The following is a 25,095-nucleotide window of genomic DNA, read 5'->3' as shown; positions in this document are numbered from 1 at the left end:
GACGCGATGTATGCGACCGTCGGAAGCCTGTCGGAAGACTGTCAATCAAATAGGAACGCCTAGTCCCGAAGACCATACCCGGAAGCGGCGGAGAAGATCTATCTCTAAAACGGTAAGTACTGCTTCGATTTAAAAAAAAACCACCCGATTCCCCTTGACAAAATGAGCCTCAATCTAGTGTTAAGAATTGTTTTTCGGGTGAACTCCCGCTTTAAGAGGGAAGTTTCAGGAAAAAAAACTTTCCACAGCCCCCTGCGTATAACTCGCAGGCACAGTTTACCCTCTATTTTCAGGGTAAAAAAGTGAGTGTTATACGCCAATAAATACAGTAATTTCTTGGTGACACACACACACGATGGTTAATTATTAATGATATCTTCACAAACCTTTTCTGCGTGGAACTGTAGCCACTTCGTTGTTGTCAGTGTCATTGCACCGAGAGGTCACCTCAGCATCTTGTAATGAAATGGAACCTTGGTAAATGAGGGGCTTCATCAAATACTGCACTGCAAACATTAAAAGCAATAAAATGATAGTTCTTGGGTTCTGTAATCATTCTAACAGTTTATAAGTTGTAAAATGAATCAAAAATAATGGATCGACAGTGGTTACATAATTCGTCTTTCTCTGCAAGGCATGGTTCCTCCCTTCCATTACAGTCACACATTATAGTAGTCGCAGTTACATATGTGATTTACCTCTACAAAATGAACATAATAAGACTTTTCCTTGAAAATTCTTCCAACTAGCACATACTAGCAATTTGTTTTCCGATTTTCTAGTTTTACATTTTTAACCACTTAGGCCCCGGACCATTTGTCAGCCTAAAGACCGGAGGTCTTTTTGCGATTCTGCACTGCCTCGCTTTAACTGACAATTTCGCGGTCGTACGACGTGATTACCAAACGAAATTGAGGTCCTTTTTTTCCCACAAATAGAGTATTCTTTTGGTGGTATTTGATCAACGCTGCGGTTTTTATTTTTGGCGCTATAAACAAAAATAGAGCAACAATTTTGAAAAAAAAGCAATATTTTTAACTTTTTGCTATAATAAATATCCCCCCAAAAATATATATATAAAAAACTTTTTTTTTCCTCAGTTTAGGCCGATACATATTCTTCTACATATTTTTGGTAAAAAAAAAAAATGCAATAAGCACCTATTGATTGGTTTGCGCAAAAGTGATAGCATTTACAAAATAGTGGATAATTTTATGGCATTTTTATTATTTTTTTACTAGTAATGGCGGCAATCAGCGATTTTTATCATGACTGCGACATTATGGCGGACACATCGGACACTTTTGACACATTTTTGGGACCATTGTCATTTTTACAGCGATCAGTGCTATAAAAATGCACGGATTACTGTGAAAATTACACTGGCAGTGAAGGGGTTAACCACTAGGCAGAGTTGTAGGGGTTAAGTGTGCCCTAGTGATTCTTAGGCTCCATTCACACCTAGGCGTTTTGTCGCCTGTAGCGCGACGCTATTGCAGCCTGCAATACGCTGGAGGGGTGATTTAACATTGTCGGCTATGGAGATGGTTCACATCTCCACGCCGAACGCCGAAACCCCGTACGCCTGAAGCTCAAAACAAGTCCCGGACCTTTTTTTCAGGCGGCTTTCGGCGTTCGGCATAGCCGACAATGTTGATCACTAGTGTTGCTCACGAATATTCGCATTGCGAATATTCGACTCGAATATAGCATATTCGAGAAATCGCGCTATATTTCGAAATTCGCGGTGAATATTCGCAATTCCGAATATTCGATTTTTTACAATTTTTTTTTTGAATCAGATCACATCCTAGATATCTCCATCGACGTCTAAAAGCATTGCTGGTATCATTAGAGACCCTGGGCCGAGTAGCTGAAGCGTTCATTGAATTTTCCAGAAAGATCGCAATGCGATTATTCGGCAAACGCAATATCGCGCGATTACTTTCCTCGCCCCGATCTTCCGCATCAGAGCGATTTTTACAGTTTCATTTTTAAAACAGATCACATCCTAGTGATCTCCATAGACGTCTGAAAGCATTGCTGGTATGATTAGAGCCATTGGGCCGAGTAGCTGAAGCGATCATTTTATATTGCCGAATATTCGCAATGCGAATATTCGGCAATAGGAATATTGCGCGATTATTTGCTCCGCCCTTTTGCATCAGAGCCAATCAGAGTTCTCCTTCCACACTCGTCACAGGTTAGCAACCAATAGGAACCTGCCTGCATGGACATTATATAAGCTCACTCCCAGCACCATTTCATTGCAGATTCAGAAGCTGGCTATAGAGTGTGGAGGCTGTTTCTGTGTTCCTGGTTTCCTGTGTCTTTGTTCTTGATTGATTTAGATCATCACCAGCATTGCTATTTAGTGATTCCAGTGGATCTTTTCCAGTATATCAACTGCTTTTTTCAAAGCAATAGACCCAAGAGCTTTTTTCAAAGCTACGTTTTGTGCTGTTTTGTGCTGTTTTTTTCATTTGTGTTACTGTTTGATCCTGCAATCCTCCCTGTTCAGTTATATTTGCAAGAGATTTCAGAACACGTTTTGCTGAGCTTTATAAAAGAGCTTTTCTAAAAGCTAAGTTTTGTTCATCTTGTGTTACTGTTAGATCTTGCAGGTTCGCTGTTCAGTGATATTTGATAGGCATCTCAGTTCAAATTTTGTTTAGTTTTCCCTAAAGAGCTTTTATAAAAGCTAAGTTTTGTGTTCAGTTTAGTTAAATTTTGTGTAGTAAGTGTACACACTGTTAGTGTACATTTATTTCATCTAGCTTAGCTTAGTGTGTGTTTAGTGTCTGTGTTTTGTGTTTAAAAAAAAAAAAAAAAAAAAAAGTTAGTGTTTGTTTAGTGCTTTTTTTTTTTTTCTTTAATTTTGTAGTCCTTGTCTGGTGTACTACTTTTCTTATAGTTTAGTAGCTGTCTGTGTACGTCTTTGTCTGCGTGCCTGTCTTGTAAAAAAAACACAAAAACACATTTTGTTCACATTTTCCCCCCCAATAAAGTTTAACCCCCCCACACACATATCAGCAATAATGAGCGGCATCCGTGGCCGTGGCAGCAGGGGTAGGGGAGTTACTCCCAGTGCTGGATCGCTGCCAGCACGGGGTACCTCTCGTGCCCCTACTAGTGGTAGAGGATCGGGTGCAAGGGGAGTACGCCTGATCCGGGAGTTCTTCCCATCGGGCAGCCGCCCGATATTGCCATCTCAGGCTCAAGTAGTGGTGGACTACATGGGGCACAGCAGTGCCACTGAGTCGTCGGTCCCGACTCACAGTAGTACCACCATTACACCGTTGCCTGTACTACCCCCCCCCAGCCCCCAAGAGTCCAGCATCTTACTGTTCGACAGCGACAGTGATAGGGATCTCTTGGGGGAGGCCATGCATCAGGCAGACCTCCAGCTCTGTCCTGATGGTCAGGACCTTTTTGAAGGGATGGATGAGGAGGATGGGATACCTGCTGGCAGTATCCCAGAGACATCCCTTCAAACTGGTGCTGCTGTTTTGGTGCAGGAAACAGCAGCACCTAGTCAGACCCAGGCGTGGGTGAGGGGACAGCGGAGCCAGGCTAGAGGCTCCATGTCACGTGGTTCCCTCAGACCAACACATCTCAGCCCTTGGTCTGACATCTCTGGGGGCGAAGAGGGTGACCCATCATGGTTGCCATCTGACGCGTCGGCTCACTACGTCAGTGACGACGGGGAAGGTAGGCACCCTGGTGAAACGGTGCGCCAGGTCACCACCAGGGAGACCATCGTCAGGGTCTCCACTGGTGATGGCAGCAGGAGGTGTCAGGAGGAGGAGCAGCAGCAGCAGCAGCAGCAGCAGGCAGCTCCACCTGTGCGCACCGAATCCCAGCAGGTGCAAGTAAGCGTCACCCCATCTGACAGGAGGGCGGTGCTGAAGTCACCTGTCTGGAATTTCTTTACCCTGGTGGCAGACAACCCTACCGTGGCCATCTGCCGGATTTGTAAAGTGAGGGTGAAGAGAGGGAAGTGTTTGGCTCGGGTGGGTACCACAGCCCTGAACCAGCACCTGAGGATAAACCACTGGGCGTTGTATGACGAGATGAAGCGTGGTGGTGGTAGCAGCGCCACCACCACAAGTGAGCAGGGTACAGCAGCCCCTGCCACATCTTCATCTGTTTCCAGCAGGTCATGCCCCCCCGCTCCCTCTAGTAGAGGTAATGGTACCGGCAGCCAGACCTCTACTTCCACAGCACCCTCCACGTCTGTGTCCCGCACTGCCGTCCGGCGCCAGGCGTCGATTTCAGACGCCTTTGACCGCACCACTCCCTTCCCCCCTGGAGACCGACGTGTGCGTTCCCTCAATGGGCTCCTGGCAAGGGTTATTGCCCAACATCTGCTGCCCTTCAACATAGTTGACAGCAACCCCTTCAGGCAGATGTTGGAGCAGGCCCAACCCCAATGGCGTGTCCCCAGCCGCCATTTCTTTGCCAGGACTGGTGTCCCTGCCCTACACCAGCACATTGTGCAGAATGTAACCCTGTCGCTGGATCACGCTGTCAGCGACAGGGTTCATCTGACAATGGATGGCTGGACCAGCAGGCATGGGCAGGGACGCTACATCAGCTTCACGGCCCATTGGGTTTCCCTCCGAGGCGTCGGTGAGGGATCGTCGGCAACCGATCTTGTGGTGCCGCCCCGGGGTGTCCAGGGGAGAACTGCTGGTCTCCCTCAAGCCACTGTCTCCGCAGCTGCTGAGCCTCCCAGCAAGCGCCCCCGTAGCTACTCAAGTGTGGGGCACGTGCGCTGTCAGGCCGTGCTCCAGCTTGTTAGTTTAGGGGACCGGAGACACACTGCAGAAGAAGTGCTGAAAGCACTTCAAGCTCAGGTCCAGAAGTGGCTGACACCCCGAAGGCTCCAGCCAGGTATGGTTGTCTGCGATAACGGCAGCAACCTACTCGCCGCCCTCCATGCTGGCAGTCTGACGCACGTGCCCTGTCTGGCACATGTCCTCAACCTGGTGGTGCAGAAGTTCCTGCGCACTTATCCAGGGTTGAGTGACATTGTGGCAAAGGCGCGTAGGATTGCCAGCCACTTCAGGCGCTCCCCAACCGCTACCGCGTCCCTGTCCAAATTGCAGCGGAAGTACAATCTGCCCCTTCACAGGCTGATTGTGGACAGTGTGACGCGGTGGAACTCCACCCTCCACATGCTGAAGAGGTTGTGGGAGCAGCAAAGGGCGGTGAGGGAGTACCTGATGGAACTAGGCACTCAGAGGGCTTCACCACAACTCCCTTTCATCGCCTGTGCGCAGTGGGGGCAGATAAACCAGGTCTGCCAAGTGTTGTCCTCCTTCGAGCAGGCGACCAAGATGGTCAGCAGTGAGCAAATTGGCCTCAATAGCGTGCTGCCAATACTGTTCATGCTGGAGAGGACACTAGATCGCCTGCTCGAGGCTGGGGAGAGTGCCTTGGTGGAGCAGGAGGAGTCAGCAATGCTCCACCGAGACCAGGGCCAGGACCAGGAGGAGGAGGAGGAGGAGGAGGATGATGATGAAGAGGAGGAGGAGGTGGTTGCTGGTGTCGTCCCGGAGTCAGGGCCTGGTCAGGAGGGAGAGCCGGTGTTGGGGGCACCGATAGTCCGGGGGTTGGGCATGTCTGAGTTTGACCAGCAGCGCCTCAGGGAAGAAGAGTCGCACCTCATTCACCTGGCCAGCATTGAGGAGTCACAGCGGGCTGTGCTCTTCCCCATGGCTGCCCACATGCTGAGATGCCTCAGGAGGGACCCCCGGGTTAAGACCATCAAGACGAGGGATGATTTCTGGATGGCCACCCTTTTGGATCCCAGGTGCAAGGGGAAACTGGAGCAGTTCATCCCAGCCAGCCGGAGGCAGCACCGGATGGAGGAACTGCAGGCAGCCATTGTCAGACGGTTGGAGCAGGCAACTCCCCGGCCTCCAGTTGTCCCCCCTCATCTCACCCAGCAGGTGGCTGCACCCAGCTGCAGCCGAGCAGGGGACCTAATGGAAGAGATGAGGATGTTCTTCCAAACCGAGCGACCCAGTACCACCACCAGCAGCAGCAGCAGCAGTCACCACCAGCGGCTGGCCCACATGGTGGCAGACTACATGGCGTCCGTCGGTGCTTCTGACAGTATGAGCACCGACGACCCCATGGAGTACTGGGTTGCCAGATTGGACACCTGCCGCGAGCTCGCTCAGTATGCGCTGGAGTTATTGTCTTGCCCCCCCTCCAGCGTACTATCTGAGCGGACATTCAGCGCGGCAGGTGGGGTGGTCACGGACAAGAGGACCCGTCTGTCCACAGACTCCGTGGACAGACTCACATTCATAAAGATGAATGAGTCCTGGATCGGCGGTGACTTTCTGGCACCCGTCGTCGGTTCAGGGCGCTGAAGGGTCCCTTGCCATGCATTCCCTGATGAAGCCCCGGACCTGATGTATTTACAGTGCTGAATATAACTATTTCAACATCAGAGAAAATCAATGTTAATATTTGGTACAGTAGGCTTTCTTTGCAATTACAGCGGTCAAACATTTCTTGTAGTTTTACACCAGCTTTGCACACACTGGAGGAGGGATTTTGGCCCACTCCTCCACACAGATCTTCTCTACATCAGTCATGTTTCTGGGCTATCGCTGAGAAACACGGAGTTTGAGCTCCCTCCAAAGATTCTCTATTGGGTTTAGGTCTGGAGACTGGCTAGGCCACGCCAGAACCTTGATATGCTCCTTACAGAGCCAATCCTTGGTTATCCTGGCTGTGTGCTTTGGGTCATTCTCATGTTGGAAGACCCAGCCTCGACCCATCTTCAAAGCTCTAACTCAGGGAAGGAGGTTGTTGCCCAAAATCTTGCAATACATGGCCCCGGTCATCCTCTCCTTAATACAGTGCAGTCACCCTGTCCCATGTGCAGAAAAACACCACCAAAGCATGATGCTACCACCCCCATGCTTCACATTAGGGATGGCGTTCTTGGCATGGTACTCATCATTATTCTTCCTCCGAACACGGTTAGTGAAATTATGATCAAAAAATTATATTATAGTCTCATCTGACCACATGATTTTCTCCCATGACTCCTTTGGATCAGTCAAGACAATTATGTCAGCAGTTATTTCACACCCTATATACTCTTATTAAGACTGCTGTACATCATGGCAACTCCTGCCCATGTGATATGACTCTGTATCAACTACTACTGTTAATACTGCTACTGCTGCTTCTGCTGCCCAGTCAAGACACCTATGTCAGCAGTTATTTCACACCCTATATACTCTTATTAAGACTGCTGTACATCATGGCACCTCCTGCCCATGTGATATGACTCTGTATCAACTACTACTGTTAATACTACTACTGCTGCTTCAGCTGCTGCTGCCGCCCAGTCAATACACCTATGTCAGCAGTTGTTTAACACTCTATATACTCTTATTCCTACTGCTGTTCATCATGGCACCTCCTGCCCATGTGATATGACTCTGTATCAACTACTACTGTTAATACTACTACTACTGCTTCTGCTGCTGCTGCCGCCCAGTCAATACACCTATGTCAGCAGTTGTTTCACACTCTATATACTCTTATTAAGACTGCTGTACATCATGGCAACTCCTGCCCATGTGATATGACTCTGTATCAACTACTACTGTTAATACTACTACTGCTGCTTCAGCTGCTGCTGCCGCCCAGTCAATACACCTATGTCAGCAGTTGTTTAACACTCTATATACTCTTATTCCTACTGCTGTTCATCATGGCACCTCCTGCCCATGTGATATGACTCTGTATCAACTACTACTGTTAATACTACTACTACTGCTTCTGCTGCTGCTGCCGCCCAGTCAATACACCTATGTCAGCAGTTGTTTAACACTCTATATACTCTTATTCCTACTGCTGTTCATCATGGCACCTCCTGCCCATGTGATATGACTCTGTATCAACTACTACTGTTAATACTACTACTGCTGCTTCTGCTGCTGCTGCCGTCCAGTCAATACACCTATGTCAGCAGTTGTTTCACACTCTATATACTCTTATTAAGACTGCTGTACATCATGGCAACTCCTGCCCATGTGATATGACTCTGTATCAACTACTACTGTTAATACTACTACTGCTGCTTCTGCTGTTGCTGCTGCCGCCCAGTCAATACACCTATGTCAGCAGTTATTTGACACTCTATATACTCCTATTCCTACTGCTGTTCATCATGGCACCTCCTGCTCATGTGATATGACTCTGTATCAACTACTACTGTTAATACTACTACTGCTGCTTCTGCTGCTGCTGCTGCCCAGTCAAGACACCTATGTCAGCAGTTATTTCACACCCTATATACTCTTATTAAGACTGCTGTACATCATGGCACCTCCTGCCCATGTGATATGACTCTGTATCAACTACTACTGTTAATACTACTACTGCTGCTTCAGCTGCTGCTGCCGCCCAGTCAATACACCTATGTCAGCAGTTGTTTAACACTCTATATACTCTTATTCCTACTGCTGTTCATCATGGCACCTCCTGCCCATGTGATATGACTCTGTATCAACTACTACTGTTAATACTACTACTGCTGCTTCAGCTGCTGCTGCCGCCCAGTCAATACACCTATGTCAGCAGTTGTTTAACACTCTATATACTCTTATTCCTACTGCTGTTCATCATGGCACCTCCTGCCCATGTGATATGACTCTGTATCAACTACTACTGTTAATACTACTACTGCTGCTCAACTACTACTGTTAATACTACTACTGCTGCTTCAGCTGCTGCTGCCGCCCAGTCAATACACCTATGTCAGCAGTTGTTTAACACTCTATATACTCTTATTCCTACTGCTGTTCATCATGGCACCTCCTGCCCATGTGATATGACTCTGTATCAACTACTACTGTTAATACTACTACTACTGCTTCTGCTGCTGCTGCCGCCCAGTCAATACACCTATGTCAGCAGTTGTTTCACACTCTATATACTCTTATTAAGACTGCTGTACATCATGGCAACTCCTGCCCATGTGATATGACTCTGTATCAACTACTACTGTTAATACTACTACTGCTGCTTCAGCTGCTGCTGCCGCCCAGTCAATACACCTATGTCAGCAGTTGTTTAACACTCTATATACTCTTATTCCTACTGCTGTTCATCATGGCACCTCCTGCCCATGTGATATGACTCTGTATCAACTACTACTGTTAATACTACTACTACTGCTTCTGCTGCTGCTGCCGCCCAGTCAATACACCTATGTCAGCAGTTGTTTCACACTCTATATACTCTTATTAAGACTGCTGTACATCATGGCAACTCCTGCCCATGTGATATGACTCTGTATCAACTACTACTGTTAATACTACTACTACTGCTTCTGCTGCCCAGTCAAGACACCTATGTCAGCAGTTATTTCACACCCTATATACTCTTATTAAGACTGCTGTACATCATGGCACCTCCTGCCCATGTGATATGACTCTGTATCAAGTACTACTGTTAATACTACTGCTGCTGCTTCTGCTGCCCAGTCAAGACACCTATGTCAGCAGTTATTTCACACCCTATATACTCTTATTAAGACTGCTGTACATCATGGCACCTCCTGCCCATGTGATATGACTCTGTATCAACTACTACTGTTAATACTGCTACTGCTGCTTCTGCTGCCCAGTCAAGACACCTATGTCAGCAGTTATTTCACACCCTATATACTCTTATTAAGACTGCTGTACATCATGGCACCTCCTGCCCATGTGATATGACTCTGTATCAACTACTACTGTTAATACTACTACTGCTGCTTCTGCTGCCCAGTCAAGACACCTATGTCAGCAGTTATTTCACACCCTATATACTCTTATTAAGACTGCTGTTCATCATGGCACCTCTTGCCCGAGTGATTTGACACTGTATTGTCAATGTCTACTACTACTATTACAGCTCAGTCAAGACACCTGTGTCCCAATTTTTTGGTACACTATTGACTATTATGACCACTACTAATGCTGTAAAGTATTCCCCAAGTGTTTTTATGCTATGTATTACTATTACCACTACTGCTTGTAAATCGTGCCTGTGTGATACTTAGTGGGAATGCTTTAATAAGCATTCCTAGTATGGATACCCGTAAATGTATTAATCTTAATTAGTGTGAATGCTTTAATAAACATTTCCAGTATTGATATCCGTAAATTTAGTAATCTTATTATTCCTTACGTTTTTTGGTTCTGCGTAACTTCGGCATACTTTCAGCTATTGAGACCATTCAACTGTAAAAATGTTCGTCTCTTTCAGCAAATGATGGGACTTGTTCAAGTTTTTTCCTACTTTTTACACTTTTATAAATTTTTAGCTTTTAAGACCCTTTTTTTAACATTGAAGTCAATGAGAACATCCTTTTCCCCTTTGAATTCACATGCCCTGCCAAAAGTTTCAGCTACTTCATACTTTCACTTACAGACACTGAAAAAACTGTAAAGCGGTCACAAAATATTTAGCTATCCGGCTATGACTTTTCAGATAGTTAGCGTTTACAATTTTTTGGTGAAAACGCAATTTACGTTTTGCGAATTTTTCACAAAAATGCGATAGGTTATAATGTAATCCTATGGAGGGGATTTAGAGTCTGTCATGTGACCTTAACATTCTAGATCTTTGTAATTAAAAATATCTTTACAAAAAGGGGAAACAAATTGGTCTCACGCCCACAAGATCTACTTTTCATACACAATTTTTATATCAAAACGTAGCTATGCTTGTCTGGTTTATGGCAATGTGATCAAGTCTGCGATACGTATTTTAGTTTTAGTTATTGGAGCAACAGCCAGAAATTATGTCTCATAGACTCTCATGTTAAATTATCTAAAAAATGTTGCTGCAGAACTCACAAAGACGCTCTTTTCTAAATCGCAGACATGGCCACATTTTTAAGTTTATCTACATAAATTTCATATCGATGCGTTTACAAGGGCCGTGTATTTCAAACGGTGTAGTCGTTGTATCAATTGCATGTACGTTTGAGGATTTATTAAGCTTTGTTTGGAGGCTTAAATCATGTATTAGATCTGTGAATTAAAAGCGTTTGTAATGTTATTTCTTTCTATAAATCACTTTCCTGACCTCAGTGCAATATTCCTCCTCACTGACCTGGGGGGGAGGGGAAACCTATTGAGGGGGGAGGGGCGACCAGGAAGTCAGCATACGCTATACTTTGCAGATAGAGAAAGAAGCTGTGTGTCCTAAAGATAGTGTAGTGGTTATGGTGAATGTCTTTGGCAAGGGGCTCACCAATTAAGCTATTCAGCATTCCCACTCGCATTTTCCTCAGGAAATGCATTGTCTAGTTATATTATATTTTAATACTCCTGCTGCTGCCTCCATGCTGAGTAAAGCTTCATGACCTCTCTGGCACAGCGGATCCACCAACAGCCTCCGCTACAAGCTACCAGACCGGATCTAAACAGCAAGTGTAACTATAACAATGAACCTTATGTTAAACACTGTTTTGCGGCATTTATACTGCAACCATTGGGCTGTCTGCAAGAGCTCATCTGCATTCTCTCTCTTTCTTGCTCTCCCTCTCTCTCTCTTTGTATATATATATATATTGTTGCTTTTGTTATGTTCATTTTTCAACTGTTTATTTTGTGTTCGTCGTGTCTGTGTCGTGTGCTTTAGTTTGTCCTAGGTTACTGTTAAATAAAATAATAGTATAAAATGTTTTTGCTTATTATGAAGTTAAATGTGTTGATGTTGATTTGTTTGATGTTAAGTTAGATGTGTTGAAAAACCTACAAATCTATCTCAAAAAGAAATGAAACATTTCCAAAAAATAATATTTATTAATAAAAACATAATTTCAGATATAACTCTGATTGAGCTTCTGAAGGCGCTCCAGCTTCTCTATATTTTTTAATTGCTGCTGCTCCAGCAGCACATTTTGCTGAATAAGGTAGCGGATCTGGCGCTGATTTGCCTGGATCCTCTGGTGGGTTGTCTTTATGAGCGCGGTCTGCCTCCTCATCTTTCCTGATACTGTTAGGATATAATAAAAAAAAAAATTGGATTTAAAATAACGTTACCAAATAAATAAAATTTTTTTTTTGCTTATTAATCAATCATTATCATGTGTATACACTTGTTATGTGTCTAACACATCCCGGGAGTGCAGAATTATTAGGCAAATGAGTATTTGGACCACATCATCCTCTTTATGCATGTTGTCTTACTCCAAGTTGTATAGGCTCGAAAGCCTACTACAGATTAGGCATATTAGGTAATGTACAACTCTGTAATGAGAAGGTGTGTGGTCTAATGACATCAACACTCTATATCAGGTGTGCATAATTATTAGTCAATTTCCTTTTCTTTGTCAAAATGGGCCAAAAGAAGGATTTGACAGACTCTGAAAAGTCCAAAATAGAGAGATATCTAGCAGAGGGATGCAGCACTCTTAAAGTTGCAAAGCTTCTGAAGCGTGATCATCAAACAAAAGAAGCGTGTGGAAAAACAAAGGTGCAAAATAACTGCCCATGAACTGAGAAAAGTTAAGCGTGCAGCTGCCAAGATGCCACTTGCCACAAGATTGGCCATATTTCAGAGCTGCAACATCACTGGGGTGCCCAAAAGCACAAGGTGTGCAATACCCAGAGACATGGCCAAGGTAAGAAAGGCTGAAAGACGATGACCACTGAACAAGACACACAAGCTGCAACGTCAAGACTGTGCCAATAAATATCTCAAGAAAGATTTTTCTAAGGTTTTATGGACTGCTGAAATGAGAGTGAGTCTTGATGGGCCAGATGGAAGAGCCCGTGGCTGGATTGGTAAAGTGCAGGGAGCTCCAGTCCGACTCAGACGCCAGCAAGGTGGTGGTGGAGTACTGGTTTGGGCTGGTATCATCAAAGATGAGCTTGTGGGGCCTTTTCGGATTGAGGATGGAGTCAAGCTGAACTCCCAGTCCTACTGCCAGATTATGGAAGAGACCTTCTTCAAGCAGTGGTACAGGAAAAAGTCACCATCCTTCAAGAAAAACATGATTTTCATGCAGGACAATGCTCCATCACACGTGTCAAAGTACTCCACAGCGTGGCTGGCAAGAAAGGGTATTAAATAAAAAAAAGTAATGACATGGCCTCCTTGTTCACCTGATCTGAACCCCATTGAGAACCTGTGGTCCATCATCAAATGTGGGATTTACAAGGAGGGAAAACAGTACACCTCTCTGAACAGTGTCTGGGAGGCTGTGGTTGCTGCTGCACGCAATGTTGATGGTGAACAGATCAAAACACTGACAGAATCCATGGATGTCAGGCTTTCGAGTGTCCTTGCAAAGAAAGGTGGCTATATTGGTCACTGATTTGTTTTTGTTTTGTTTTTAAATGTCAGAAATGTGTATTTGTGAATGTTGAGATGTTATATTGGTTTCACTTTTAAAAATAAATCATTGAAATGGGTATATATTTATTTTTTGGTTAAGTTGCCTAAAAATTCTGCACAGTAATAGTAGTCACCTGCACACACAGATATCCCCCGAAAATAACTAACACTAAAAACAAACTAAAAACTACTTCCAAAAAAATTCAGCTTTGATATTAATGAGTTTTTGGGGTTCATTGAGAACATGGTTGTTGTTCAATAATAAAATGAATCCTCAAAAATACTACTTGCTTAATAATTATGCACTACCTGTATACTTCTAGCATCAATACCATATTATGGTTCTACAATCTGACAGGTGCGCTTTATATGTTGTCCATTTTTATATCTACATTTTATTGTTGAAATGTTATTAATCATTGTGCACATATTTACCTTCCTGAACGAGGCTCACAGGACCGCTCTCTTCCTCCTGCTCTTCTGCTTGAGAAGTTGGGGTGGTGGGGGGGGGAAGCTCCTCAGCTTGCTCCTCAGCAGGAGCTGGGGTTGGGGAGTGGGAGGGCCCTGGCTGCTCCTCTTCATCCATCTCCTCCTCTGCCGCATCCTCCTCTGCCGCATCCTCCTCCTCCTCCTCATCGGCCTGGCGCCTTCTGCGCTTGGCGCGGATAACTGGCATTGGAGCTCCTATAATAACACAATGTTCATATATTATAAAAATGTTTTCTAATGACGTATGCAAATTCTGTGTACTCTGCTGTATTGTATATGAATACAAATTGATTTATATAGACAGTTAACCAATGGGACAATGTTATATTAAAGGGTCTTGTGGGCACTACAGGGGACTGAGCGTGAGCTGGGATGCAACCATGTTAAAATGAGCTGTTTTTGTCTACTTTGTTTTGTTCAGACCATCTCATGTTAAAAAAAGGGCCTGATGGAGCACACGGGATTACTATAACAACCCCACTCCTAACACAGGAATTTAGTGGTAATCTATATATATAAAACTCAACGTGTGTGTGTGCATAAATGTATGTATGTATGTATGTATGTATGTATGTATGTTCCAGCATCACGTACAAACGGCTAAAGATATTTATATGAAACTTGGCACACAGGTTACTTATATGTCAGCCACAAACATAGGATAGGTGGTTTAAACCTTACCCACCCCCACTTGCCATGGTCGGGGTTTTTCTTTAAAGTCCCATGCAAAGCAATGGGAAAATTATGTTCCCACATAACTTCTGTGTTCCTGTCTGCTGCCCCATGTCTTTTTTCAACAGTACTATGAATACCTTGGCCGGTGGTGATATATGTTAGCACAACATGGCATCTTGGTTAACAACATCTGACCTTACATGAATTACATATGACCTTACATAACTGTCACCAAAGGAGCTGCGGTGGCTCCACGCGATTGCCACTGCACTGACAACTGATTCACCTCTGCAGCTAGGGGTTCGGATCCCGCTCTCGGCTACCTGTGAATTTAGTTTGGTGGTCTCAGCCCCGCCCCTGGTGGGTGTGCTATGCGAGGTTGGGTTGGGAGGACCCCCTCACACCCGCCATTGCCAACCGGGGCATGGAGAAAGGTGGCAGATTGCCTCTGGGGGAGGCCTCCCAACTCCTGCAGGCCGGCTCCTCTCTCTTTCGAGTTCACGCACAAAATACACTTTTTTTAAAAAAAACATAACTGTCAACAATAACTTACCTGGATGATATTTAGCCCGAAGACGTCTGACATGAACCATTTGGCGCCTCTTCAGGTCAGACCACTTCTTAACAATGGCCTTGTGGTCATGTTGGCCGCCAAAGTCAGCGATTAGGGCGCTGACCACAGCCCTTTTCTCTGGCTGCCTCCGCAGCTCATCGTATCCTGTTTCCAGGAACTTCTGCAAGATGAAGAACAAAGTATATTGTAATACTTCTGTTGACAGCCTTATGGATATATGACGTAAATGTATGCTATTCAACAATTGGAAGCATTCTCGCCTTATTAATCAATGACAGGGGTAACATGAAAGATTTTATATCCTGCCATTTCGGTCGCCACCTTTTTTGCATAAATATAGCAGCCATTATCATTTGCATAATTATGAATATATTATTAACAACACAGGATACACGTATAGGGGAGATATGCGTTGCTAACTCTTTTCCCTGTCAGGAGCCTAACGCCCCGGGGGGTCAGAGACGGGACCTTTTTCGGAGGACCACTGACGTATGTACCCGTCGCAGTTTTTTGTGATGTCACTCTTTAGGTGTGTGCACATTTTTCACTGCATCCGGGTGGAGTTTTTGGGTTGTGTTTTGCACGCCACAGGCTTTTCAACAGGAAAAAAACAGCTGGAGGCAGAATGGTTGCAAAACACTACGTGTTTGTTACTTAACTCTGGGTTTCAAGACCAGTCCACCTCCAGCTGTTGCAAAACTACTACTCCCATCAGCCACGGTCTGTCAGTGCATGCTAAGAATTTTACTTTTGCTGCATCTAGGGTGCCACAGTTTAGAGACCCGTGCATAAAGGCCTGAAAAATGGGGGCCTGCAGAACTTACAATACTAGAAGTGCCAGCATTCCCAGGCATGCTGGAAGTTGTAGTTCTGCAACATCTAAAGGGCAATATGTATTCGAACGTCCTTGGGCCTTGAGGACACTGAAGTCAGGACGTTCGCATACGTCCTATGTCCAAAAAATTTTTAAATTCATTATGCTAAATAACAAGGAAAAGTGCCTAAATACACATTTGCCAACCAGGGTGTCTGCAGCTGTCCAGGCATGCTGGGACTTGTAGTTTTGTAAAAGCAGGAGACACATTTTTGGTTAAATACTAATATCTGATCATATATACTAACTTTTAAACTAGACTTAAATGCAGTTGAAGATGATGAAATAACAGTGGTCAAAATACTTACACAAATCAGCAACTTTTCCTCAGACTTAGTGAAATTGCTTCCAACCATGTTGCTGTGTGATTGCGCTGCGATCATAAGTTGGAAACTGGCAAGGCTCCAGGAAATGGTCGCGTGTTGTTCGCGTGTTGATTGCGCTGCTTGGACCGAGATGGGTCCATATGGCTTCGGCTGTATGGACCACAGTAACTCTTTTCCCTGTCAGGAGCCTAGGAGCCTAACGCCCCGGGGGGTCAGAGACGGGACCTTTTCGGAGGACCACTGACGTATGCAACCGTCGCAGTTTTTTGTGATGTCACTCTTTAGGTGTGTGCAAATTTTTCCTTGCACCGGGTGGAGTTTTTGGGTTGTGTTTTGCACGCCACAGGCTTTTCAACAGAAAATAACCAGCTGGAGGCAGAATGGTTGCAAAACACTACGGGTTTGTTACCTAACTCTGGGTTTCAAGACCAGTCCACCTCCAGCTGTTGCAAAACTACTACTCCCATCAGCCACGGTCTGTCAGTGCATGCTAAGAATTTTACTTTTGCTGCATCTAGGGTGCCACAGTTTAGAGACCCGTGCATAAAGGCCTGAAAAATGTGGGCCTGCAGAACTTACAATACTAGAAGTGCCAGCATTCCCAGGCATGCTGGAAGTTGTAGTTCTGCAACATCTAAAGGGCAATATGTATTCGAACGTCCTTGGGCCTTGAGGACACTGAAGTCAGGACGTTCGCATACGTCCTATGTCCAATAAAATGTTAAATTCATTATGCTAAATAACAAGGAAAAGTGCCTAAATACACATTTGCCAACCAGGGTGTCTGCAGCTGTCCAGGCATGCTGGGACTTGTAGTTTTGTAAAAGCAGGAGACACATTTTTTGTGAAATACTAATATCTGATCATATATACTAACTTTTAAACTAGACTAAAATGCAGTTGAAGATGATGAAATAACAGTGGTCAAAATACTTACACAAATCAGCAACTTTTCCTCAGACTTAGTGAAATTGCTTCCAACCATGTTGCTGTGTGATTGCGCTGCGATCATAAGTTGGAAACTGGCAAGGCTCCAGGAAATGGTCGCGTGTTGTTCGCGCAATTGCGCATGCGCGATCGAAAAATCGCAATCGCAATATGTATTTTGGTTAAAATATCATACATATTCGATTTCAGAGTGCTGCTACAGCAGTTTTCGAAATATCTGCAATAAATTTCGCATTCGCATGTTGCGATATTTCGATAAAATATCAGGAATATTCTGAGCCAATCAGAGCGCTCCTCCAGCATATCTCGAAATTGCGCAATAAATATCGCATTCGCATGTTGCGATATTTCGATAAAATATCAGGAATATTCTGAGCCAATCAGAGCGCTCCTCCAGCATATCTCGAAATTGCGCAATAAATATCGCATTCGCATGTTGCGATATTTCGATAAAATATCAGGAATATTCTGAGCCAATCAGAGCGCTCCTCCAGCATATCTCGAAATTGCGCAATAAATATCGCATTCGCATGTTGCGATATTTCGATAAAATATCACGAATATTCTGAGCCAATCAGAGCGCTCCTCCAGCATATCTCGAAATTGCGCAATAAATATCGCATTCGCATGTTGCGATATTTCGATAAAATATCACGAATATTCTAAGCCAATCAGAGCGCTCCTACCGCAGTTATTAAAAAAATCGCAATTATTTTCGCATTCGCAATAGCGAAAAATCGCATTCAATTAATTTCGATAAAATATCACGAATATTCGAATTTAGCGAATATATCTCGAATATTCGAATATATATTCGAGATATATCGCGAAATCGAATATGGCATATTCTGCTCAACACTATTGATCACCCCTCCGATGTATGTTAGGCTTAAAAAAACGCTGCGTTTTGTCGCGGCAAATCGCGGGACAAAACGCCGCAATTTTTTTGCGGCAAATCGGGGTAACAAACGCCCCGTTCAGGTGTGAATGCAGCCTGACTGTAGGGGGGATGGGCTACACATAACAAGACAGTGATCATCGTTTCCGATTGTCACTAGGCAGAGTGGGGAGATGCTTGTTCACATCAACCGTTCTTATGCCCTGTACACACGAAGTTCAATGCTTCCGAGCATGCGTCGACTTGATTCTGAGCATGCGTGGATTTTTGACCGATGGATTTCCCCACAGACGATCGTTTTTTTCTATCGGTTTTTTAACTATACGAAAATTTTAAAACATGTTCTATTTTTTTTCACCGATGGGAAAAAAAATGATGGGGCCCACACACGATCGGTTCGTCTGATGAAAACGGTCCGTTTTCATCAGACGAACCGATCGTGTGTACAGGGCATAACCGCGAGACAATCGTGGGTATCCCCGTGTCGTGCTCATGGAGTGTGCGGCGGGCGCGCACGCGTGTCCACAATGCCGTGATTTTAAAGGGGACGTACAGGTACGTCCTTCTGCCTGTCCGAGCCAAGCTGTTGACGTATATCGTCGTGCGCTGGTCGGCAAGCAGTTAAAGAGAAAAATTGTGTAGTCCTGTCATAAAACTGTAACTTGCTACTTCAAATGTAAATGAGAAAGAACATAACGCTATCTTGTTGCTGTTAGGATTCTAATTAATTATACATAATGTTGGTAATAAATCACACAGTAAAACATTTATTAATTATGCACACCTTTTCCAGGCAGGAATGTCTGAGCAGTGGATACCTCAGTGTAAAAGCCTGTATGATCTCTGCGGGGTGCACTGCCAAACAAGCTGTCAAGGAAAACCAATTAAAATAGAGAGATATGAATGATGTAGGTTTCTTTTTAAGCGCTCAGAATTTACCACCTACAACAACCTTTATATAAACAAACAGATGTGTAAAGCAAAATATAGATATTTCTGATGTTTTTTATTTCTCTCTTACTGTGCTGGTGTGCGGGGCATGAAGATACATTTTAAATACACTATATTACCAAAAGTATTGGGACACCTACCTTTACACGGACACTGTCATCCTAGTCTTATGCCGCGTGCACACGATTGGAAATTCCAACATTAGTGCCTGACCTCACAAATGCACTTCTGGAAGAATGGTCAAACATTCCCATAGACACTCCTAAACCTTGTGGACGGCCTTCCCAGAAGAGTCAAAGCTGTTATAGCTGCAAAGGGTGGGGCCTTACAGACTAAGGCCCAGATTCACAAAGGAGATACGACGGCGTATCTCAAGATACGACGGCTCAACTCAGAGATACGACGGCGTATCTATGCACCTGGGGCCAGATCCTCAAAAGAGATACGGCGGAGTAACTGCTGTTACTCCGTCGTATCCCTGGTCCTAACTATGGAACTGATCCACAGACTCAGTTTCCCATAGTTAGGACGAAGATCCGACATGTGTAATTGAATTACACTGTCGGATCTTAAGGATGCAATTCTAGGCCGGCCGCTAGGTGGCGAGGCCATTCCGGCCGGCGTAGAATATGCAAATGACCAGTTACGGCGATCCACGAACGCTCCGACGGGCCCGTCGCTCTAAATCTACGTCGTTTACGTCGAGTTCCGCCGCGTAAAACTAGGGCTAAGCCCTAGTTGTCTTAAGCCATGTTAAGTATGGCCGTCGTTCCCGCGTCGAATTTTAAATTCTACGTCGTTTGCGTAAGATGTCCGTGAATGGCGCTGGACGCCATTTACGTTAACGTCTAAGCAAATGACGTCGGAGCGACGTCAGTTAGCGCAATGCACGTCGGGTAATTTACCCGACGGAGCATGCGCAGTACGTCCGGATTTAAGTTACAGCGCCGCAAAATTCCAGGTAAGTGCTTTGTGGATCGGCACCTAACTTGGGAATTTTGCGGCGGAGTAACTTAAATCCGAAAAGTTACGTTGCGCCGCGGCTTTGTGGATAACCCCCCTGATTCTTAAAATCAGTTACGCATAGATTTCCCTTAGATCCGACTGGCGTAAGTGTGTTACACCGTTGTATCGTAACTGCATATTTACGCTGGCCGCTTGGGGCGTGTACGCTGATTTACGCTTAGAAATATGTAAATCAGCTAGATACGCGAATTCACGAACGTACGCCCGGCCGACGCAGTACAGATACGCCGTTTACGTTAGGCTTTTCCCGGCGTAAAGTTATCCCTGCTATATGAGGCGTATATGCGGCGTACCAATGTTAAGTATGGCCGTCGTTCCCGCAATGAAATTAATTTTTTTTACGTTGTTTGCGTAAGTCGTCCGTGAATGGGGCTGGACGTAATTTACGTTCACGTCAAAACCAATACGTCCTTGCAGCGTATTTGGAGCAATGCACACTGGCATATGTCCACGGACAACGCATGCGCCGTTCGTGAAAAACGTCAATCACGTCGGGTCATGGTTATTTTACATAACACACGCCCCCCTGTTCCAAATTTGAATTAGGCGGGCTTACGCCGGCCTATTTACGCTACTCCGCCGCAACTTACGGAGCAAGTGCTTTAAGAATACAGCACTTGCCCGTCTAAGTTGCGGAGGCGGAACATAAATATGTTACGAGAATCTGGACCTAAGACTGGCATGCCATTAAAGTTCATGTGTGTGTAAAGGAGGGTGTCCCAGTACTTTTGGTTATATAGTGTATATTTAGACACGCAATTAAAATATAAATGATACACTTTACATCGGTACATTACAATATTCACTGGTGCAATTATTCTCCTTAGTACAGGGTGTGCAGAGAATTCTGGATTGCAAGATAAAATGAAAATCTATCAGCCTTGAACTCGATTGGTGGGATAGGGCCAATCATAGATCCATGGTGGCATGCTAATGCAGACTGGTAGACATCCTGTCGTGGAACATCAAGTGGGCAAGTTAGAAAACCCATCTTGCTCACTCTTTTGCTCTCTGAAGATAAGGCATTCTGGGAATGTCCATCTTTTGCACTCATCTCCTACACACTTTCTTAGGCATTTACAAACTTGTTAACTAACCTTCCTAGTACTTTGAATTACCAACCTTTACAACCCCCCGGAAGTTGGTTGAGTCTGCTCCTACAACTGTATTAATTTATGTTGGAACTGCTTATGCCAAAATGTCTTTAACCACTTGAGGACCCCTTCACGCCGATATACGTCGGCAGAAGGGCACAGGCACATACAGGTACGTCGCTTTTAAGAGCCCAGCCATGGGCCGCGAGCGCTCCGCCGGTGGCGTGCTGGCGACCTAGTCCTGAGCTCCGTGACTGCGCCCGTGGGACCCGAGGACCCTGCGATTGGGTCACAGGAGCTGAAGAACGGGGAGAGGCGAGTGTAAAGAAGAAAAAGAAAGGCGCACCAGCCTAGTGTATTACCGTTTGACAGTTTAATAAATAGATAAGATAAAATAAAACTACTCACAAACGAGATAGTGTAAAAGGCTTGTCAACAACGGTGGATGATGAATACCCCTCGAGCCACAATCCCGAATGGGGGGGAAGAGGTGTGTCACTGCCGGCTTATGCGTTTCAAGGCAACAGAGGCCTCTTCATCAAAGCTCAGCACCACTGCTGAGCTCTGATGAAGAGGCTTCTGTTGCCTTGAAACGCATAAGCCGGCAGTCAAACGGTAATACACTAGGCTGGAGCGCCTTTCTTTTTCTTCTTTTCGTTCTCTGCTAGGATGTTCCCCGTCCCTGAAGGGCAGCAAGGCCTTTGTTACCAGTTTTGATATTTGTGGAGATTCCCATTCGGAATATTGACCAACTGTCGGACAATCCACCCGTGCGCAGGAGCTTGTGTGTCTTTTTGTGTAGAGGCGAGTGTAAACAAACCTTCCCCGTTCTTCTCTGTGGCTTGTCACTGATCGTCTGTTCCCTGTCATAGGAAACGACGATCAGTGATGTCACACGTCCAGCCATGCCCCCTACAGTAAAAAAAAAACACAATAGGACACACTTAACTCCTTTAGCGCCCCTAGTGGTTAACCCCTTCACTGCCATTGTCATTTTCACAGTAATCAGTGCATTTTATAGCACTTTTTGCTGTGAAAATGACAATGGTCCCAAAAATGTGTCAAAAGTGTCCAAAGTGTCCGCCATAATGTCGCAGTCATGAAAAAAAAATCACTGATCGCCGCCATTACTAGTAAAAAATTAAATATTAATAAAAATGCCATAAAACCATCCCCTATTTTGTAAACGTTATAACTTTTGCGCGAACCAATCAAAAAATGCTTATTGCGATTTTTTTTACCAAAAATATGTAGAAGAATACGTATCGGCCTAAACTGAGGGGAAAAAAAAAGTTTTTTTTATATATATTTTTGGGGGATATTTATTATAGCAAAAAGTAAAAAATATTGCATTTTTTTAAAATTGTCGCTCTATTTTTGTTTATAGCGCAAAAAATAAAAACCACAGAGGTGATCAAATACCACCAAAAGAAAGGTCTATTTGTGGGGAAAAAAGGACGCCAATTTTGTTTGGGAGCCACGTTGCGCGACCGCGAAATTGTCAGTTAAATCGAGGCAGTGCCGAATCGCAAAAAGGGGCCAGGTCCTTTACCTGCATAATGGTCCGAGTCTTAAGTGGTTAAGAGGGTTGGTGAATATTCGGTCCTTTATTATACAGACTCTAGCCTATAGGCCCATAAGTATTGGGCTGGTGTTTCAACAAGAAGAGCACATGTGGCTTAGGCCTCGTACACACGACAGAGTTTCTTGGCAGAATTCGGCGAGAAACTCGGTCAGAGCCGGATTCTGCCGAGAAACTCTGTCGTGTGTACACTTTCGGCCCGATGGAGCCGCCGAGGAACTCGTCGAGAAAATAGAGAACATGTTCTATGGGAGCTCTCGGCCCGCCGAGCTCCTCGGCGGCTTCAGGGCTGAACTGGCCGAGGAACTCGATGTGTTTGGCACGTCGAGTTCCTCGGCCGTGTGTACGAGGCCTGACTTCTAAAACAGCTCAGTGACTTTTCTAAAGCCTTAAATCAAGGCAATGCAGGAGTATGTGTAAGAAGAGGGTCTTATGGCTTTTCTTCAAATGGGTAAACTGGAAAACCGATTGATCCAGTAACAAACAGATATTGAAAATTGAAAATTTTATATTTTATATATTTAATATTATAAATATATATATTTATATAAATACCACCACCCTTTATATCCTTCTTCTAATCAATGGAAGCACGAAAGAGCCCGGTCCTTCAATACCAAGCTAGAATTTAAGGGCCACTATCTCAGGAGGAGGAACTCTCTCTCTCTAAATCCCTTTCTATAGGGATCCCAGTAGCGTATATCACTAAAGAGAAGAGAGACAACTATAATGTAGAATTTGATACAAGACATAACTTAAAGTGTAAGTAAACCCACCTATCATTTTCAGGCAAGGAAGCTGCCATCTTGGCCTATGTTTAATCTTCAACTGCCATGATGCTGCACATGTGATCAGTTATGGCACCAGCCATTGGATGGTTTGACAGTTTGGTTGAGAGCACAACCAATGTGACAGTTAGCAATCCCGGCATGCCGGAAATGTAACTGCTTTTTGAAACTGTTAGATCGATCAGTTTACTTACGCTTTTAGGCTGCATTCACACCTTGGCGTACAAAATCGCGGCATTTTGTCCCGCGAATTTGCGGCGACAAATTGCAGCGTTTTGTACCGCGATTTGCGGCGACAAAACGCTGCGATTGTGAATGCAGCCTTACTCCCTCTATGGAGATGGTTCACATCTCCTATGCCGAACACCGAAAGCCGCCTGAAAAAAAGGTCCGGGACTTGTTTTCAGGCGGCAGGCGTACGGCGTTCGGCGTTCAGCGTGGAGATGTGAACCATCTCCATAGAGGGCAATGTGAAATCATCCCTCCAGCGTCTCAGGGGCGGCTGCGGCGTCGCACTACAGGCGTATATACGCCTAGGTGTGAACGGGGGCTAAGATAACATATTTGGAAATTGTAGTCTCTAAGCCCATACATCCAGTTGGCTGATGTTGAAATAATAAAGTGAACCCATAATTATTTATGACTAAAACATAAACTTATTTTTCTGAAAAAGTATTTTTTTCTCCAAAAGTGTTGATCAGGTGATCTCTACAGTCTTCCATCTAGAGCTACATTGCCTTGAAAAAGTATTCATACCCCTTGAAAATTTACACATTTTGTCATGTTACAACCAAAAACGTAAATGTATTTTATTGGGATTGTATATGATAGACACACACAACATTTCACATAACTGTAAAGTGGAAGGAAAATGATAAATGGTATTATTTCTTTTTTACAAATAAATATCTGAAAAGTGTGGCGTGCATTTGTATTCAGCCCCCTTTACTCTAATGCCCCTAACTAAAATCTAATGCAACCAATTGCCTTCAGGAGTCACCTAATTAGTAAATAGAGCCCACCTGTGTGTAATTTAATCTCAGTATAAATACAGCTGTTCTGTGAAGCCCTCAGAGATTTGTTATGCCCTGTACACACGATCGAATCTTTGTTAGACTAAATTTGCATCGGAATGCCAACGAAATTCCATTGGAGGAAAAGGAGAACATGTTCTCTATGTAAACTCTGTCTGACTTTTTCCCATCGGAAATTCCGATGGTGTGTACGAGGCAATAGGGAACCTTAGTGAACAAACAGCATCATGAAGGCCAAGGAACACACCAGAAAGGTCAGGGATAAAGTTGCGGAGAAGTGTAAAGCAGGGTTAGGTTATAAAAACATATCCCAAGCTTTGAACATCTCACCGGTTCAATCCATCATCTGAAAATGGAAAGAGTATGGCACAACTGCAAACCTACTAAGACATGGTTGCCACCTCAACTGACAGACTGGGCAAGGAGAGCATTAATCAGAGAAGCAGCCAAAGGCCCATGGCA

The 25,095-nt window shown here is 44.5% G+C and overlaps 1 protein-coding gene across 1 annotated transcript in view; it reads right to left on the bottom strand.

Annotated features, from left to right (window-relative positions):
* Nucleotides 1–25,095, bottom strand: part of TMPRSS5 (transmembrane serine protease 5) — a 78,661-nt gene that overhangs the window by 26,783 nt on the left and 26,783 nt on the right. Inside the window, exon 4 of the mRNA XM_040326022.1 lies at nucleotides 387–506. Coding sequence (XP_040181956.1) covers nucleotides 387–506 — 120 coding nt within the window. The remainder of the gene's footprint in view (nucleotides 1–386; nucleotides 507–25,095) is intronic.

Source organism: Rana temporaria, chromosome 10 (genome assembly GCF_905171775.1).
Source record: "Rana temporaria chromosome 10, aRanTem1.1, whole genome shotgun sequence".
Lineage (NCBI taxonomy): Eukaryota > Metazoa > Chordata > Amphibia > Anura > Ranidae > Rana > Rana temporaria.
This window is presented reverse-complemented; position numbering and strand designations above follow the sequence as displayed.